The following is a 20803-nucleotide window of genomic DNA, read 5'->3' as shown; positions in this document are numbered from 1 at the left end:
ATGCTCACGATCACCGTAAGAGGAGTCACCTACCTTGTTACTGGAAAGACTTCTTCGAAGAAAAACAACTTACAAATATCGAAACCCAACACTAGATGGCAGGATTATCCATAGCAGGTGAATCTACAGCTCTACATGCCAAGAACAGATGCTTACTGGGTAAGTGACATTATCCTTTGATATGCTACATAAAAGCAGCTGCCTATCTCCACCGTGTTCACACGGTGATGTAACAGGCACTTTCCACTACTGTCCTTGGTGTCGCGCAAAATGCCATTAGACCAATCGCCACCAGGTCTGCAATCTGTCTCTTCCCCCGAACACTATGAGTCTGATTGCGACGCCTGCGCTCCTTCAGTTCGAAGAAAACTCTTTGCAACCACTGGACTCAAAATGTCACGACTGAGCGAGGACAACACACCAAACCCTTTAGAAACTGAGGACATCCAGGGGGAAGCGCCCATGCGCAAACATCTGCTGACGAAACAACCTTTTTCCCCATCGACAGCTCCGACATGGAAATACAAGATCTTGCAGCACCTCTGTCAGCCTTATGAGTACAGTAGCCATGCCTCCACCAACGCCACTACCCCATGCAGAGCAACTCTCCTTTAATGGTCAAACATTTACTCTGGCGCACCAGAGAGACACTTCCTCACTGAGATGTGGATCAACCCCACATCAGTTCCCGGCATAGCCTTAGCCATACACACCAGCTACAAGATAAAACATCGAACGCGTCAACAGTTACGAAGTAGGGATGGCCCTCATCCACCACAGACAACACCAAACTGATCATGGAGCATCTCAACGTCCGACTCCGCACCTATGACAAATCCATCATCAGAGGCACACTCGCCTACAGATCTCCAGTACCTCGCCCCAGCTTCTGTGGTGCCATCCCCGGTTTCATCGGCCCGCTTGCTATAGACTTCAAGTACTACATCTTCCTCAGAGACCTCAATTTCCACTTCATCAACCTTGATGACACCAGCACTGCCAAATTCCTCGAAAAAGCATGAACACCCTTAGCTTAACTCAGCTAGTCACATACCCCACGCACATCGCAAGACACACACTGGACCTCATTTTTATGGCCAGTAACATTTTAGAAAATGAGTTCGCCATCACAAGATCAACCTCTTAGCGAAATACTTACTGGGAGTGGACAGCAGCTTCGCCGACCTCCTCAGCAGTATGTAGCAACAAGTCCACAAGTGGAAACTCTACCCTCATATTCTCTTCCACTACTTTTAGTGTTGGGTACTGCCAGACATGGACCTCTTTGCCACCGCAAAATGGCCAAATACTCAGACTGCGCCTACAGGTTACCACAGTCCAAGAGCAATGCACTATGGATGAGTTTGTCCGTGATATTTGCTTGTTTTTTCTCCTCTCCCTCTACTTCTATTCGTGGTTCGAAAAATCCATCAAACAACTCTCACCCTCATAATGGTGGCACCCACATGGGCACGACAGCCATGGTTCATCGTCCTCCTCAAACTCCATGGTCCCACACGAGAGACACTCCAAAAGGCAGGACCTTCTCACTCATAACCATAGAGAAATCAGGCTCCTGTATCCCAGGTCTCTCCATCTTGAAGTCTGGCTCCTGAAGTCCTAGAATTGGATACCTTGATCTCCCACCACAATGCATGGACAGTCTCAAAGAGGCGCAGGCCTACTACTCATGCCTGTTATGTTGCTAAATGGAAAAGATTTGTTCATTATTGTCATATTTATCCCTTAGCAACCTAATAAAAGACATTGCCTGCTACCTCTTTCACTTGCAAACGTCTGACTTAGCCTTTGCATCCATAGGACTTCACCTAGTGACTGTAGCTGCTTATCTTCAGAACGGGCAACACGTTACCCTATTCCAAATTGCGGTCATAAAAGCCTTCATGGAAGGTCTTAAAAGAGTAATTCCTACTCTGGTACCACTAGACCTGACATGGAATCTTAACATTGTATTAGCAAATTTAATGGGCTCTCCATTCGAGCCTCTCCACTCCTACCCCCTCCAGTTTCTATCCTGGTAGCTAACTTGTTTGGTTGCCATTAATTCCCTTAAAACATGTCAGTGTGCTTCAGGCCCTAACCATGGAAGAACCCATCTTCCAAAGGCCCTAACCATGGAAGAACCCATCTTCCAAATACCTAGAGACACTAAATTTCTCTCAAATGTTGTTTCGCATTTTCACTTTAATCAATCTATCCCTGTATTCTTCCCTCAAACGAGTTCTCATGTACTATATTGACAGAACTAAATCTTTTAGAAAAACACAACCGCTTTTTATTGTTTCCTCCAAACCCCATATAGGTAAAGCCGTTTGTAAACCAGGCATTGCTAGATGGAATATTATTTTCTATTACAAATTTTTATCAACTTTTGAAACCACCAGCAAGATACAATCACATTTGCATTCCACAGTCTATGCACCGCTATTTTGAAAGGACTGCTTTACAGTCTATGTACAGCATGTGTATCTACAGCTACAGGTTCCTTGAACGAAAAAGTTTACTTACCCAATAAGCATTTGTTCATGGCATACAGTGCTGTAGATTCACATGTGCCCACCCTCCTCGGGCGCCTGTGTTAGTGTTGCAGTCAATGTAATATTTCTTACTCCCTCTTTGCATGGGCATCTCTCTATACTATGATTTGCTTTATACTTCATACTCACCTGCCCCTCAATCAAACAATGGAGTCGATGACCATTCGCATTACCAGCAAGAGTCACCACACTTCCTCGTGACTCGAAAGACTTTCTTTGAAGAAAAACAACCTGTACACCTCCGAGCCCAACACTAGATAGCAGGATAATGCACATGTGAATCCACAGCATTACTTGCCACAAACAGATGCTTACAGGATATGTAACATTGTTTCTGGTGGAGACTCTATAGAAAAGTGCCCACCTTTTGCCTGATGTTGATGCTCTTTGACTAAGTGTGCCCTGGGTTCCTTCTAACCAGATAACCAGGGCGTATGATCTTTACCTAAAACTGCTCCTTTGCCACCTCAATTGGCACCTCTCTGGCCACATGCAAGTCCTTTGTAAAGTGTACCATGGGTACCAAGGACACTGTGACCGGGGAAGGCCTCGAAGGACTGCAGCACCTATTGTGCCACCCTTGGAGGCCCTGTACCTACACCTACACACACTCACACTCATTCCACAGGATAACACTAGACCTCAGCACTCTGTATCCGGCCTCCCTAGTGCACAGAGTGCTTTTTGAGTGCATCCTTGACCCAGGAGGAAAGGGGGGGGTTACCCTTGTTGTATCCCCAGAAACTCTACCTTCAAGACAGTTTACTTACCTTGCCTGCTTTGAAATAGCTGTTTTTTACTGAAAAGCTAATTTTAATTAAGTTGAGAGCCTGTCGAGTTATTTTTTAACTGATTTCTTTGCACATCGCACTTTGAAGCATTTGCTTCCGTGGAACGGAGAGTGCTTAGCGCTGATTGGCTGTCACGGGCCAATCAGACGCTAGTCGGGAGGAGCCTGTTGTTGCCCACCGGCTATTTAGAATACACCTTATGCAGACTCGCAGCTGGCGCGCCAAAGGCGCTAAAGGCAAGCCAGTCTGCGCCGGGACGCCACCAGGCGCCATGCACCCTGATCAATCCCTAAACGACACACTACAATACTCCCGCTCTGAGCTTCCGTCTCTTAACACTATCTGCTCTACCTGCTCGCCCCACATTTGGTCTCCTCTGGGTGTGTTTTCTTAAATGTAAACAATGCTTATTTCAAATTAGAATAGATTAAATAGGTGTACCTCCCCCCGACTCTGTTGAGTTTGTTTTTAAGCATAAACTGCTGGTCGTTGGCTAAACATCACGCTGAGGACTTCGACTTATTAATAGAAGAGTCCCCAGATGTACTATTCTTGACGGAGACCTGGCTTACGCAGGATTCTGTTGCGGAGTCTTCGCTGGCTCTCCCTCATGGCTATATTATTAATCAAATCAACAGAGTAGATAACAGAGGGGGTGGTATCGCAGTAATTCATAAGGAGTCCTACCTTTGCAGCTTTTTAATAGAGGACATCCCTGACTGCGAAAGTGCTCTTTTCAAGATCACTTTAATTCACAATCTTGCGGCTTCTGGTCTCCTTATATACCGACCACCCGGGTCATCTATAGTTTTTAGGGAAGAACTATTGAACAAGGTAACGATTTATGCCAGCAAAGCGGCAAATTTTACCATCTTAGGTGACCTTAATTTACTCCTGGAAGAGTACGGCAAGGCCGACATTTCAAGTTTTTGGGCATATTTAGAGGCCTTTCAGCTGGTCCAATGTGTTTCGAACAGCACACACTTAGCAGGCCATCTGTTGGATCCCATATTTTCCGACCTAGGTGAGATTAAGGTGTTCTCCCCGATTGCCATGTCCTGGAAGGATCATTTTCTTGTTTCGTTTTCCCTGCTTTGGCAAGGAAAGCTAGTACAGAACTGTCCGTCGCCAGTTTTAAAACGGCCTTGGCATAAATTAGATGCAAACCATTTTTGGGATCTATTGCTAAGGTACAAGCCTCAGTTACAACTCAATATAGATGCTGCAAATACACTCTTCCAGGATTGGCTCACTCAAGTCCTGGATAGTTGTAAACAGAGTGCAAAAAAACGTGGGCAGTCTAATCCTTGGTTCAATGAATCCTTGATTAAAGCAAAAAAAAAACATTGTAAACAACTCGAGCGAGCCTGGAGGCGCACCTACGATGGTAAAGCAAAAAACATATACCATGCATCCATCAAGTCATACCACAAACTGGCTCGGAGAGCCAGAGCTGAGTATATTGCTGGTAAAATCTCGAAGAGTAACAATCCCTCAAACTATTTTTACCCTTCTCAAGGCCATGAAGACTTCTAGTCGGAAGGCCGATTCTCCGGTCACCTTCAACAATCAGTGTGACAAATTGGCCTGCTACTTTGTGATCAAGGTGGAAACTATCTATAATAGTCTCGCACCGGTAATTGCCAACACTGTCCCTGTAGAAAAGCATTGGGACAGTGGACCCACGGCGAAAAAAATAGTCCTTTTCCTCCACTGTCTTCTATTGAGTTTGAGTCTCTCTGTCAAATTAAATCAGGCTCTCCAGCAGATCCGCTGAAACCTGATCAATTTCGCCAGTTTCATTCCCTCATTTCACCAGTGGGTAGGGAATTGATCAATTTATCTCTGACTTCAGCGCCCTTACCTTCTTAGAAGCACGCCAAAGTAATGCCTCTTCTGAAGAAGCCGTCTAAAGCCTTCCGAGCCGGGTAATTACTCCAGTATTGGTCCTTTAATAGATTCACATGCCTGAATCATTCCCCGTCGTCGAGACGGGAGTCTCCGGTATATAAAAAAGCAATGCTTAGTTGGATAGCAAACTGAAAAGAGGCCTAGGCCCATTTACCTTTTGCAACCCATAACCTTTGTTATGTAAAAGAGACCAAATTTGTCCCTGAACCAATCAGAACCTCTCACCCTCTAGAACACTCCTGAGAGAACCTTTTGCCCCTCAGATTTTCTACCGCACGTTGTGCTAGGGAGTCTCCTTGTAGCTCTGCTCAAATTCTACTTTTTTCAACTTGATTTGAGAACTTTGTTCTTTGAATTTCATCTGAATATATACTCTTCTTTGCTGCCTTCTATTTCATTCTTCTGAGAATGTCTGGAAAGGAGAAGAAAGGTTTATTTAGAGCCTGTGCCATTTGTTCCAAGAAAAGGCTCTACACGGATGACCCTCATGCTGATTGCATTTACTGTCTTTATCCGGATCATCAAGCTAAAGACTGTAAGGTGTGTCGTACCTTTTCAAGTAAAACTCTGAGGGATTGTGAAGGGCGCCTTTTGATATGGCTTATAAAGCTTAAGGCCAGAAAGGAGGTTATGTCCAGTGATAGTGATGAGGCATCCTCCTCTCCTTCAGAAAGCAGTCTTCTGTGCCTTCTGAGGTAAAAATCTAAGAAACCTGCATCTTCGACGGGATCGTCGACGACGAAATAGTCATAGTCGTCGACGAAGATTGAGGTGAAGTTAGTTTCCAAGAAGCAGTCATTGCCTGTGTCAGTTGGCTCGCCGTCGACGGAGAGCCAGCTGATGGTTTCGACGACGACTTCTACGACGACAGTGTAGACAATGTGGACGGCGACGACGGGGTCGTCGACGGCGACATTGACGACGGTAACTGTCATTGACGGCGAATACAGCAGTACGCTTGGTGTCGACTGTGGCATCGACTACGTTCTCGTCGACGGGCTCATCGACTACGTTCTCGACGACGGGCTCATCGACGAGAGAAAAAACACCAGAAAAGGTGGAAATTGTCAGGAAGAGGATTAAGCCAGATATCACCTCCCCAAGCAAAGTTACTCCTCTTGTGCCATCACACCTGCTAGAGGAGCAGGATTCAGAAGAAGCGGAAGATGAAGGACCCTTTGGATACGCCAGTAGCCCCTCCCAATTACATGTTAAGTGTCAGGAGGATGACTTTGAGGAGGGATACGGGGAGTATCAATATCCTCCACAACATTATCGCCAGGGCTACCAGGAAGAGATGGTTAGCATGCCATCTTCCTTGATGATAAATCTACAGTTTATGCTGGCGGACTATAGAAAGAGGTTTCCACCAACTCCAGCCTCAGGAAATACCTGTTTCGCATCCACGCTCCATCCCTACTACTCCGATTAGAAGCAGGGAGTTACTGCCAGACCCTGCACCTAGGTTTTCCCAACCAGTACACCAACAGGATCCTGTCACCACTGACGATGACCAAGAGGAGGGAGAGATAACAGACCCTAACAAAGAATGGGATGATTATCTTATTCCATCGCCTTCATCTCCCTCACCAGTGCCTATTGATTCTCGGCCGGAGGACATCATCGGATTCCATAATTTGATGGAGAGGGCTGCAAAGAGATTTCAGCTTCCGATGTCGACGACACAAACGGATTGTTTCTTGTATGATTTCAAGGAACCATACCGCAAGTCTGTTCGGGCTATCCCGATTGTTAGCCATGTGTGGGAAGAAGGCTTAAAAATCATGACGACACTAGCGACAGTCACGCCTGTGTTCGCCAGACTGGAGAAGAAATATAAAGCGCCTTTAGACGCTTCGGCTTGTTTACTGAGCCATCCCAAGCCGGATTCGGTTAGATCTCAAGCGGCACAGCAAACATCTAAAAAAAAAACCTCAGCTCCGATATCAGCGCCTCCCGACAGAGGGTAGGCGTTTAGATAATACAGGAAAAAGATTTTCGTCCATGTCTGCTCTTCTAGTTAAAGCGGCTAATGCCCTTGCCATTCTGGGCAGATACAATAGGCAGATGTGGTGTGACTTGACGCCTTACATAGACCTCATCCCGGAGGATAATAGGTAGGAGGTAAAAAAGATCCTTCAAGAGGGAGAAAGGGCTTCGGCTGAAGTCATTGACTGCGCGATGGATATCGCTACCACGGCCTGCAGATCACTTGGAGGAGCGGCTGTACTACAGCGTCGGGGATGGTTGAGACCTACTGCTTTTAGACCAGAGTTCCAAAATAAAATTCTGGATCTCCCCTTCGATGGGGAGGATTTGTTTGGAAAACAGGTGGATGAGGCACTTCAAAGTATCAAGAAGGATACAGACACCGCAAAGGCCTTAGGAACACTACAGTACCGCAAGGTGCCCTTTCGGGGGTCCTGAGGTAGAGGCCAACCATCATATAGAGGAGGTTACCAGCAGGGCAGATACCCCTCTCATTCCACTTTTTCTCAGCCATACCGTCAACAGTATGGTCAACTACAGGCAGGGAGCTATACAAAATCTGCTCCTAGAGGAAGAGAAGGTCGTCAAGGAAATGACAATGCCAGAAGACAATGACAACCTTCAGATCCGGCTGCATGTTTTCCTTCCCCCTCCACAAGTTCCCCTGGGTGGAAGAATTGCTCCCCATTTCCATCATTGGCAAAAAATAACGACGGACCGGTGGGTCCTCAATATAATACAATTCGGACATACTCTAGAATTCCTTCAGTTCCCCCCTTGTACTCCACTGACACGTCAAGAGGTCAAACATCTACTTCAGATGTGTCGAGAGATTCGGGCAATGCTCCGAAAGGGAGCAATAGAACTGGTGCCGATCTCCCAGAAAGGAAGGGGGTTTTATTCCTGTTTTTTCCTAGTCCGGAAGAATGTTCTCCAATGGCGTCCTATTCTAGGCCTGAGATCTCTGAATACTAATCTCAAAAAGCAGTCTTTTCGGATGGTGTCCCTCCAAGACATTCTGCTGCTCTTAAACCCAGGGGATCATATGGCCACCCTAGACTTGCAGGATGCATATTTTCACATCCCCATTCATCGTTCCCACAGGCAGTATCTTCGGTTTGCAGTAGCCGGAGACCATTACCAGTTCAAGGTACTGCAGTTTGGCCTCAAATCATCCCCGAGAATTTTTACAAAATATCTGGCGCCAGTGGCGGCTTTTCTACGGAAACAGACACCAGGTGTTTCCGTACCTGGACGACTGGTTAGTCAAAGCGCCATCACTAACATCAGCCCATGCATCAACAGTAGCATGCGTACAATTGTTTGCCAGACTGGATCTGACTCTGAATGCGGAAAAATCATCCCTTCAACCTTCAAGGAACATCACGTTCTTGGGAGCAATTCTGGACACCACAGTAAACAAGGCATTTCCCTCCATAGAGAGGCAATTGGTACTAATATCTCTTTCCCAGGCATTTGTAAGAAAAAAGTATCTTTCAGTACGCCGTTACAAGTAACTACTAGGAACAATGTCCTCTTGCATTCCTCTTGTTCCTTTTTGCTGATTGAAAATGCGTCCTTTACAGGAACAACTGGATCAGCAATGGCATCAAGCAGAGGGATCCTTCGACGATATGGTGAAAATCACACCGGCCATGGTCCAGGCGGTAGCGTGGTGGACCCAGAAAAGAAATATTCCAGTGGGTCTTTCTTTCCTTCCTTACCGAACTGGCTCTACTAGTGATTACCACCGATGCATCCCTGGAAGGGTGGGGAGCATTCCTTCAGGACCTTCAGGTCAGTGGAAGTTGCAAGAACAACAACTTCATATCAACTTGCTAGAGCTCAGAGCATTGGGCTTGGCATTACTAGCTTTCCTGCCAAGGATACCAGGATCAGCTGTATTAATCAGGACAGACAACACAACAGCGATGCATTATCTCAACAACAGGGGGGTACAAGATCACTCTCCCTGTCGAAGGAAGCACAAAAAATATGGGAATGGGCTGTTAAACATGGAGTGTCTCTAAAAGCGGAACATCTTCCAGGGGATCAAAATATCAAAGCGGACACTGAGCAGACTATAGTCAACCTGCCACGAGTGGGAGCTCAACCAGGATATCTTACAAAGCACCTTCTTCAAATGGGGAGTACCGACAGTGGACCTCTTTGCGACAGCTCAGAACAAAAAATGCCGGTTCTTCGCAAGTTGGCATCACCAATGGGGATCTTGGAGGAGTGCGTTTTTGATGGCATGTTCAGGCGTCTTTGCCTACGCCTTTCCTCCGATTTCCCTCATGCCACGTGGTCTTACAAAGATAAAGATGGAACCGTGCAAAATAATACTGATAGCTCCGTGGTGGCCCAGACAACACTGGTTCATGAAGTTACTCCTACTGTCAGAGGTTCACCCGATTCGCCTACAACCAATACAGTCACTCTTGACGATGTCCCAGGGACAAGTGCTTCATCCAGATCCGAAATCACTACGCTTAGCGGCCTGGCTCCTCAACACTGCAAATTTCAACACCTAGATATTTCATCAAAATGCAGAAATATATTATCAAATGCCAGAGCGGACAGTACAAACAGGACATATAAGATGAAATGGAAGAGGTCCTGTTTGTGGTGCCAAGAGCTTAAGATTCATCCTTTCAACTCAGCGGCTCATGAAATTATCCCATATATTTTAATGTTGGCAAAATCTGGTTTGGCCCATGCTTCTATTATTCGCTGCTATATCTCGATATAGAAGAACTTCCTCAGTTGTGGTCCGAAAGAATCATGAAACAGTTCATGAAAGGACTATTTCGAACTTTTCCTCCCATAAAACCACCTCCACCTCTTTGGCAGTTGAACATCGTTCTATCTCAATTGATGAAGCAGCCCTTCGAACCAATTCACAGGGCGGACCTAAAATTTCTATCCTCGAAGGTAGCTCTTCTCATAGCTCTCCCTTCAGCCAGGAGAGTTGGGGAAATATAGACCCTCACTACACAAGAACCGTTCTTACATTTTAAGGAGGACAGGATCGTTCTCAGGACTAATCCTAACTACATTCCGAAAGTGCCAACAGACTTTCATCTGAATGAACCACTGATCCTTAAGAGATTTTTCCCTCAACCGTCAACGGCAGCGGAAAAAGCTCTTCACTCACTAGATGTTCAGCGCTGTCTGAAGTTCTCCTTGCAAAAGACAAGGCCTTTCCGCAAGTCTTCTCAACTGTTTGTTTCTAATAGTGCACCCAGGAAGGGTTTTCCTTTATCAAAGAGGGGAAATGCCCGATGGATTTCAAGTGCAATACAATATTGTCATCGGGCGGCTGGGAAGCCGTTGATGCACGTGTTCGTGCTCATTCTACAAGAGCAGTGTCCACCTCCACTGCTTTGTTTGCGGGAGTACCTATCCAGGATATCTGTAGAGCTGCTACCTGGAAGAGTACGCACACCTTCACCAGACATTACTGCCTCGATGCAGCTGCAGAGAAGGATGTGGCAGTGGGACAAGCAGTACTGAGAAACCTTTTCCAGTGACGGTGAGCCCTCTTTACCATCCCTCCTTCCTTTATTGGTGACAAAAAAATGTGCTCTGATTTACTGCTCTTTATTCCGATTCAGTCATGTGAATCTATGAAAGCTCCAATACTGGAGTAAGAAAACAAGTTATTTACCTGTTACTGTAGTTCTCCAGTATTGGAAGCTTTCATAGATTCACATGTGACCATGTCTAAGGCACAAGTGCAGGAAAATCTGAGGGGCAAACGGTTCTCTCAGGAGTGTTGTTCAGGGACAAATTTGGTCTCTTTTACATAACGAAGGTTATGGGTTGCAAAAGGGAAATGGGCCTAGGCCTCTTTTCAGTTTGCTATCCAACTAAGCATTGCTTTTTTATATACCGGAGACTCCCGTCTCGACTACGGGGAATGATTCAGGCATGTGAATATATGAAAGCTTCCAATACTGGAGAACTACAGTTACAGGTAAGTAACTTGTTTTCTTACCGTCCCATATCACAACTTCCATTCCTGGCCAAGGCGGTGAAATCGCATGTATATGCTATTCTCAGAGTTTATTGAACAAAATGAAATTCTGGACCTTTCTCAAAACGGCTTCAGGTCCCGCCACAGCACCGAATCTGCCTTACTGGCAGTTACGGAGGAAATTCGTAGCTGTCTTGATGAGGGAAACTCTGCGGCCTTAATCCTTCTTGATTTAAGTGCCGCCTTCGACACTGTTTCCCACAAGATACCAATGAGCCGTTTGCAGGAGATGGGGATTAAGGGGTCGGCCTTGGCATGGTTCAGATCATTTTTGGCGGGCAGAACCTTTCAGGTAATTGTGCCACCCTTCCACTCCCGAGAGTATGCCTTGCAACATGGGGTGCTGCAGGGTTCTATATTGAGCCCTATGCTTTTTAATATTTATGTACAACCCTTAGCCATCGTAGCTAAAAGCAGAGGGCTGTCCTTGGTGGTGTATGCCGACGACACCCAATTAGTTATTGCTTTTTCCAAGAAATGTAAAAACAACCTCGTTAAATTTAAGGAGGATTTGTTAGCGATCGCTGATTGGATGGCCGCAAACTGTTTGCAGCTGAACGCAAGTAAGTCATAGATACTACTGTTTGGGAGAGACTGTGATCTGTGGTCAGAGCAGTGGTGGCCAGATAAGCTAAAACCGGAACCCTTACCTAAAGAGGCAGTTAAAAACCTAGGATTTTGGATTGATAGTCGTTTGTCTTTTGGCACGCGATCCAAATCTGTTGCAGGGACCTGCTTTGGACTCTTGCGTGGACTAAAACCTCTACTCTGCTTTTTTGAGTCCAAAACTCGCCAGACTATCATTCAGGCCACGATTTTGTCTAGGCTTGATTACGGAAAGTCGCTTTACTTAGGCGCCAATAAATCCAGTATTGAGCGCCTTCAAAGAATACAAAATGCGACAGCTCGCATTCTTCTAGCGCTCCCGAAATCATGCTCCGTTTCCAAGCTCTTACCTAAGCTACACTGGCTGCCAATTGAAAAAAGAATTCAGTTTAAGACGCTGTGCATCGCCATAACATTTTGACCCACCAAGCACCTCTGGTTCTGGCTGATCTGCTAACGCTTTATATCCCAAGGCGCCCTCAATGCTCAGCAGACCAAGTGCTTGCATGTACTCCTCGAGTCCTAAGAGCCAGAGCTGGAGGCCGTTCGTTTAAAGTTTTAGAAGCTAGACTTTGGAGTTCTCTCCCAGTGTCCATCAGAGGGATCAAGATCCACCTTGCGTTTCGTAAAGCCATAAAGACCTGGCTCTTCCCGGCATAATTCCTCTCTTCAGTTGTTCCTTGGTCATCTGTACTTGGGTGGCGCTGGGACGCCTCGGTGCTGAGGCAGCCATGCGCGATATAAATCTTCTTCAATTCAAACCGATAACCTCATTTTTCTCCATAGGATTGCTTTGACTGTTTTCCTCTGAAAAACTTTTAAGTGTTGAGGGTGTTTTACCTACTTTTTATCTAGGGAATTTCCCAGTATGATATCTAGGCATATCACAATGAGTACAAAAAGTAATCCAAAAAGTGCTCTAAAAAGTACTTAAAAGCAATTTCAACTGTAGTTAAACATTTTACAAACCTGTAATAAAAGTCATTCTCATCCAGTTTGCTTGTTGATCAATCTGTCTTGAAAGTACAATTCTATTTACCTGCACCGGGTCCTGCTTGGTTCTAAAAATAAAATACAACTAAAAAATATTTTTAATGCAAACAATTGGTCTGAGTTTAGTCTTTGAGTGTGTGACATTTCTTGCCTGACTGTGTACAATAAATGCTTAACCCTAACCTCTAATAAAGCCTTACTGCTCAAACTACCACAAATAGAGAATACGGTATTGTCTACTTTTACCTCTATAAACCTTTGGGAGATCCACTAGACTGTGCACACTAGACCTTATTTTGGTATAGTATATACAGAGCCTTCTTCCTACATTGGTGGATCAGCGGTAGTGTCTACAATTTTGCATTTGTTGGACTGACTTGGTCAACACGTGATCACACGACCAAACTCCTAAATTGTCTTTAGAATTCAGAATTTTTGATTGACAATTTTTCAAATTTCCGAAAGTCTTGTTTGGAAAAAGCTTTCAAAATCATCATTTCTTGCCTGAGTGTGTACAGTACATGCTTAACACTACCCTCTGATAGAGCCTCACTGCTTGCCTACACTACCACAAATAGAGAGTAAGGTATTATCTACTTTTACCTTTGTAAGCCTTTAGTGATCCACTGGACTCTGTACGCTATACCTTACTTTGGTATAGTATATACAGAGCCAGCTTCCTAGTTTGTTCTATCTAACTGCCAATTCCCTCCCTCTTCCCCTGTTCTGAGGAATGGTCTTTTCCTATCTAAAAATGTCCTATCGCTACAAATCTGCACACTAGTATCGCTAAGTGTTATTTAACTCAGAGGGACAGAGCTGAGAAAGAAACTGACAGGAAACCGGCATAGGTGGGGCTTCTATGCGCCTCCTTTCGTTACTTTCAAGGCTAAGCAAAGTGATTGCAGAGTTGCAGGATGCCACCTACAAGAGCAGGGGAGCAATACCCATTAGTTCTTCCGAATCCGTTCTGACATTTGAACATATTTTAAAGGTGAGGAATCTGCAGTTAGAATATAAATCAGAAAAGGCGTTACCAAAGGTAAGTAAATAGTTTATTTGGGTTTCTGTTGTTGGTCCATGCTCTTCACTCATTTTGTACCCTCTTTTACTGTTCTCCCCACAAAGGTTCTGAACGATACGTGGGTGTCCTTCCCCTCCTGGTCTGAGGATTCTACATTTGTCAGTTCCAAAAAGACCCAGTACGAGGAACATATCTACAGGTGTGAGGATGAGCGGTTTGAGGTGAGGCACTTTTATGTATTGTGTGTCTTTGGGTGACTGGGAAAACTACCATTCAAATATTGAGTGCATTGCTTGTAGAGTTATTGATGTATATTAGTGTTCGAGGCATATGAGCTGCAGATTACACATTATGCATAGATCGCCATCTGGTGTTGGTCCCGGATGTTTGCACTTGTTTTTGTCTTGGAAAGTCTTTGGAAGTCACGAGGTAGGTGACTCCTCCTTTGGATCATAGTGTGCATGGGCATCAGCTCCATCTTCAGATTGTTTTTTTCCGCCATCGGGCTCAGATGTGTTTCTCGCGCTCCAGTTCGGAACCGTTAACGGTTTTCTCTTTCGACGTGCAATCCTTCCCTTTTCGACGGTATTGTCTCGATCGCGTTTTCCCAATCCACGCGACTCAACTTCGAACTCTTCGATTCCGGTCATTGACGAAGGCCTTCAGGCTTACCTGGGCCTCATCTTCTGGCTCATGGAAAGGACGCCGTTCAAGAAGTGTCCTCGATGTGGGTCGAAGTTTCCCCACACCGACCTGCATGAGGTGTGCAACCTCTGCCTCTCACCGGAGCACGAGGCCAGAGACTGTCCAGCTTGCACCTCCTTTCGCTCCAAGAAGACGATCCAGGACCGACGAGCTAGAAGAACAATGGCTCGCTCGTCATCTTCGATCCCCGACGACATCTTCCAAGAAGGCGTCGATGTGCCAGAGAAGGGGCGGGTCGAAGAAGGACTTGCCAGCGCCTCCGAAGCAGATGACTCCGACATCGAAGACATCACTCCAGCTCAGAAGGCCATGAGTACAGATGTCGACCCCAACCCCCCTCGACACTATCAAAAAAGGCTTCGGGCCCAGGTGCCCACCGAGAGACTGCTTCCCATGCCCTGCTTTCGGGCCCGGTAAAGAAGCCTACAAAGCCTTCAGGTGACTCGGGCTCGAGTCAGCCTACCCTCGGTGCCGAAAAACCTACACAGGCACCGAAAAATAAGTCGTCCTCTTCCTCATCCACGCCGACCACTGCTTTGACATCTAAGCAATCGGCGCCGAAGACTAGCACTGGCTCCTCGACACTGACAACACACTCTGAGCCGAGCAAAAAAACTGCCACCAAAGGGCCCCGACTCGCATGCTTTGAAGCCGAAAAAGACCTCGGAACCAAGGAAACAACCGGTTCCATCGGACAAAGACATTGCAAAACTGCACGGTTCCAAACCCAGAACCGCTGCCGAGTCTGCGCCGAAAAAGCCTACGGCACCCAAACCGTCGGCTCTGAAGGATCTGCCTCCCACAGAAGAACTGGTTCGCCCAGATCCTGCCCAAACAACTCTTGTGAAGGATCCGAAGACTGGTCACTTAATGCTTAGCATCAAGAAAAGACCCCTAGATACGCCTGCACCGGCTCCACCACCCAAAAAGAGAGACTTTGCTACCTCTCCATTAAGGATCCCTTCTCCTCTGCCTCCTCCTCCTCCTCCTCCTCCTCCTCACCACCACTCTCCTACACCATCACCTACTCCAGTAGATGATGATGATGACAACACCTCAGATGATGCAGGGGGAGGTGCAGACGATCAACCCCTATGGGACCCTACCCCTACTGGCTCCCCAGACCCCTGGGATGATTATAGTGTCCCAGACATCCCTTACACCCCACAAGATGACATCTATCCCTCCAGGTCTTCCCCTCCAGGGGACAATATCGGCTTCAACCAGCTCCTCCACAGGGTTGCCCAGTACCACGGGGTTGCCCTTCATACAGACCCCGTGGAGGAAGATTTTCTCATGGACACTTTTGACACCACACAAAGGTCCACCTCAATTTTACCCATGCTTAAAGGGGTCATCAAGTATGCACCAGAGGTCTTTAAAGACCCAGTCAGGGCCCGAGTCATCAACCCGAGAATAGAAAAAAAGTAGAGGGCTGCCCCTACTGATCCAGCCAACAGTAAAGGCCCCGCACCTCTAGACTCCCTTGTAGTCTCCAATGCAAGGAAGAGAGCCAATTCCCAAACATCAGGTGATGCACCACCACCAGATAAGGAATCTAAACTCCTGGACGCCTCTGGCAAACGAACGGCGTCACAGACAGCAAACATATGGCGCATTGCCAATACCCAAGCGCTGTTAGCCAGGTATGACAGGGCACATTATGATGAGCTTGAGTCCATAATGCAGCACCTTCCTGACAGGTATAAAAACAGGGCCAATGGACTCATAACGGAAGGTAAAACCATCACTAACACCTCCATCCGTTGTGCCTTAGATGTAGCAGATACCGCCTCAAGGGCAATAAACACCAGTGACCTTCTGCGTAGGCATGCCTGGTTACGCATCTCGGGTTTTAAACCTGAAGTCCAGAGTTCCATACGCAATCAGCCATTCGATGAGCAACACCTATTTGGCCCTAATGTGGATGTATCACTTGAAAAAATGAAAAAGGATACAGACAGTCAAATCTATGGGAGCCTTGCAGTCGCAAGCTCCCAGACGGTCCTTTTGTCGCTCATCCTTCAGAAGCACCCACAGAGGCTACTCCTCTGATAGCCACCCCAACTCCTTACAAGGCTCCCACCCATTCCACCTTTACTAGAGGTTACCAAAGAGGTGGTTACAGGGGGAACAACAACCAAGGCAGAGGCAAAAACAACAACTCCCGCTCTGCCTCTACCCCCACCCCATGACTTCCCTCCACTTCCCCCAGACCATTCCACTCCAGTCGGGGGAAGACTCCACCAATTCCTCCCTGCCTGGGCAAACATCACTTCAGACAGGTGGGTGCAACAGATAATTCAATGAGGCTACTGTCTCGAACTAAAATGTACCCCCCAAAACATACCACCCAAACAGCGTCCAATGTCACATGGCATCTGTTACGGCTAAAGCAGGAGGTAATCTTCCTCCTACAAAAAAGTTCAATAGAACCAGTTCCCTTGCACCAACAAAACCAGGCAGTTTACTCCCTCTATTTTCTCATACCAAAAAAGGACGGCTCTCTAAGGCCTATTCTAGACCTCAGACCCCTAAACCTATACTTACACTCAGACCATTTCCACATGGTCACTCTTCAGCAGGTCCTTCCTCTGCTTTCACAGGGCGACTTCCTTGCTACCCTAGACCTCAAGGATGCCTGTTTCCACATTCCCATTCACAACGCTCACAGAAAATATCTCAGATTCGTAGTGGACGGTCAGCACTATCAATTCAAAGTACTCCCATTCGGAGTCACCACAGCACCAAGAGTGTTTACCAAGTGCCGAGCAGTGGTGGCAGCACACCTAAGAAGACAGCACATACACATCTTCCCATATCTAGACGACTGGCTCATAAAAGCCCGCTCATACAATCAGTTTGTACAACACACTCGCACCACTATTCAAAAACTTCAAGACCTGGGGTTCACAATAAACCACGCCAAGTCCCAGCTGCAACGGTCCCACACGCAACAATACCTCGGTGCCACAATAGACACCTCAAGGGCGCTAGCCTATCCCAGTCCCGCCAGGATAGCAACCATACAAGCTCTTCTCACCAAATTTCAACCGCAACACTCCCTTCCAGCTTGTGTTCATGCAACTCATAGGGATGATGGCCTCTTGCATATTCATAGTGCCTCATGCAAGACTCCAGATGCGTACTCTCCAAGAGTGCTTAGCACGCCAATGGAACGAGGCTCTAGGTCAGCTAACAGATCTGGTGTTGGTAGACGGTCGTACCCATCGCTCTCTGCAGTGGTGGAACACCAAGAACCTTTCCAAAGGGTGACCATTCTTAGAGCCAGTTCCACAGATGGTCATGACAGCGGACGCATCGCTCTCCGGCTGGGGAGCTCACCTACTACATCACACCATGAAGGGCAGGTGGACACCTCAACAAAAGTTACTCCACATGAACCACCTGGAGTTACTAGCCATATTTCTAGCCTTAAAGCATTTCAAAAACACATATCAGGCAAAGCTGTCTTAGTCCGCACGGACAACATGACAGCCATGTATTATATACAAAAACAAGGTGGGACACACTCTCTGCAGCTCTCTCAGCTGGCACAGAGCATATGGAGGTGGGCTATACCTCAGAACATTTTTCTCCTAGCCCAACATGTCCCAGGAGTCCAAAACACAATAGCCGATCAGTTGAGTCGTCAAACACAACAAATCCACGAGTGGGAACTTCATCCGAAAGTTCTTTGATCGTTTTTTTAAATGTGGGGGCAACCACAGATAGACCTCTTCGCCACCCAACAAAACGCCAAATGCCCAAGCTTCGCCGCCAGGTATCCTCACCCATTGTCCAAAGGCAATGCGATATGGATTAACTGGTCAGGCAGATTTGCGTACGCTTTTCCACCTCTCCCACTCATTCCACTAGTGGTGCGCTAACTACAGCAACACTTCTTAACGCTCATCCTAGTTGCTCCAACGTGGGCCAGACATCCATGGCACACCACATTGCTGGAACTATCCCTAGTTCCGCACCAAAAATTACACCTCTCTCCACGCCTCTTAACCCAGAACCATGGAGAGATCCAACACCCAGACCCAACTCAGCTCAACCTAGCGATCTGACTCCTGAAGTCCTAGAATTTGGTTACCTTAACCTTCCTCATGACTGTATGCACGTCATTAAAGGAGCTAGAAGGCCTACCACTAGAGCATGCTATGCAGCCAAGTGGAAACGATTCTTAATATACTGTCACAACTACAATGCTGATCCCCTAGATGTGTCTATCCAACCCATCATAGGCTACTTACTACACCTCCAAAGATGCAACTTAGCCTACACGTCTATCAGACTGCATCTTGCTGCCATAGCAGCATATCTACAAAATAGACAGCATCTATCACTTTTCAGAGTACCTACCAGAAAGGCCTTTATGGAGGGACTCCGAAGAATCATTCCCTCCAGAGTACCACCTTCACCTGTGTGGAATTTAAACATCGTTCTCACAAGACTAATGGGGCCTCCATTTGAACCTCTACATAAATGTGAGCTACAGTTCTTGACATGGAAAACTGCTTTCCTAGTAGCCATTACTTCTCTACGAAGAGTTAGCGAACTACAAGCTCTAACCATTCAGGAACCCTTCCTGCAGATGCATCATAATAAGGTTGTTCTCTGAACTAATCCTAAATTCCTCCCTAAAGTAATTTCTCCCTTCCACCTCAACCAATCTGTGGAGCTGCCTGTATTCTTCTTGCAGCCACAAACAGTCGCAGAAATGGCCTTAGATGTCAAAAGAGCACTGCTATACTACATAGAGAGAACACAACCTTTTCGTAAGACCAAACAACTATTCGTGTCTTTCTCACCACCACACAAGGGCAACTCCATATCAAATTGTGGGATAGCTAGGTGGATTGTTAAATGCATACAAATTTGCTACCACAAAGCAAAACTTACATTATCTGTTCCTCCTAAAGCCCACTCTACACGAAAGATAGGGGTTTCAATGGCATTTTTAGGGAATATTCCCTTAGACGATATCTGCAAAGCAGCTACATGGTCTACACCACACACATTCACAAAACACTATTGTGTAGATGTGCAAACTAAACAGCAAGCGAGTGTGGGCCAAGCTGTACTCAAAACACTATTTCAAACTACTGCAGCAGATAATGGTGGTCGCCGCTAGGACGGGAAACTGCTATACAATCTATGCATGATGTATAATCTGCAGCACATATGCCTCGAACGGAATATGCTACTTACCAGTATGCATCTGTTCTTGGCATGTAGAGCTGCAGATCTACACACGCCTACCCGCCTCCCCGGCTACCTTTATCTGTTCCAGTATTATCTTATTTAGATACAGCATACATGGTCATCTTCCCTGTTTCTTACAAAACTCCATCATTTCCCTGCTGGCGAAAAACAATCTGAAGATGGAGCCGATGCCCATGCGCACTATGATCCAAAAGAGGAGTCACCTACCTCGTGACTTCCAAAGACTTTCCAAGACAAAAACAAGTGCAAACATCCGGGCCCAACACCAGATGGCGATCTATGCATAGTGTGTAGATCTGCAGCTCTACATGCCAAGAACAGATGCATACTGGTAAGTAGCATATTTCTTTTGGCATGTGTACAAATGTGATGGTGTTAGTTTGGCATGTACAAATAGGCTGTGTGGCCTTTTCCTGGGGTCCTTGGCACTCCCTGGTTATTCTGTAATATAGCATTTGTAGGTTGTCTTCCCTGTCCCAATGTGACCTCAGACTCAGAGGGTCAAACATCGACAGCTCAGAACTTTTTATTCGTAGACCATTTGTTGGCCTGTTCTGTGAGATGCTTTATTTCTGTTCAAGCAACCGTACTATGCAGATCAGTCGTTAGATTAATTACCTATACATGTATTCCTGATTTTTCTTGCCGTGTGATCACTGGGTATATTTTGCTCTTGTTTGCGTCTTTAGGATACCTAACCTTACTATGCCAATCTGTACTAATTATTGTTATGAATTAACTTGATGTTTGCATATATAGTAGCAAGGCCATTAATTTACTGATTTGAGATTCGTCATTAACTTAAAGTAACTTGATCTGCTATTTATTCCATAATTTCCTGCTAAATAGATCCTTGGTGAACTATTGCTTTATATGTATCTACAACTTGTAGTGGAACACATGCCAAGAGAATAGCGTTAGCAACTTTGGCAATTTCCTCACAAGTCTTCGG

The 20803-nt window shown here is 46.2% G+C and overlaps 1 protein-coding gene across 7 annotated transcripts in view; it reads left to right on the top strand.

Annotated features, from left to right (window-relative positions):
• Positions 1-20803, top strand: part of SIN3A (SIN3 transcription regulator family member A) — an 822316-nt gene that overhangs the window by 438873 nt on the left and 362640 nt on the right. For all 7 annotated transcript variants that reach the window (XM_085643842.1, XM_085643840.1, XM_085643838.1 and 4 more), the window contains one exon: positions 14016-14132. In XM_085643842.1, the coding sequence (XP_085499968.1) occupies positions 14016-14132 (117 nt within the window). The remainder of the gene's footprint in view (positions 1-14015; positions 14133-20803) is intronic.

Source organism: Triturus cristatus, chromosome 3_1 (genome assembly GCF_964204655.1).
Source record: "Triturus cristatus chromosome 3_1, aTriCri1.1, whole genome shotgun sequence".
Taxonomy (NCBI): Eukaryota; Metazoa; Chordata; class Amphibia; order Caudata; family Salamandridae; genus Triturus; species Triturus cristatus.
This window is presented reverse-complemented; position numbering and strand designations above follow the sequence as displayed.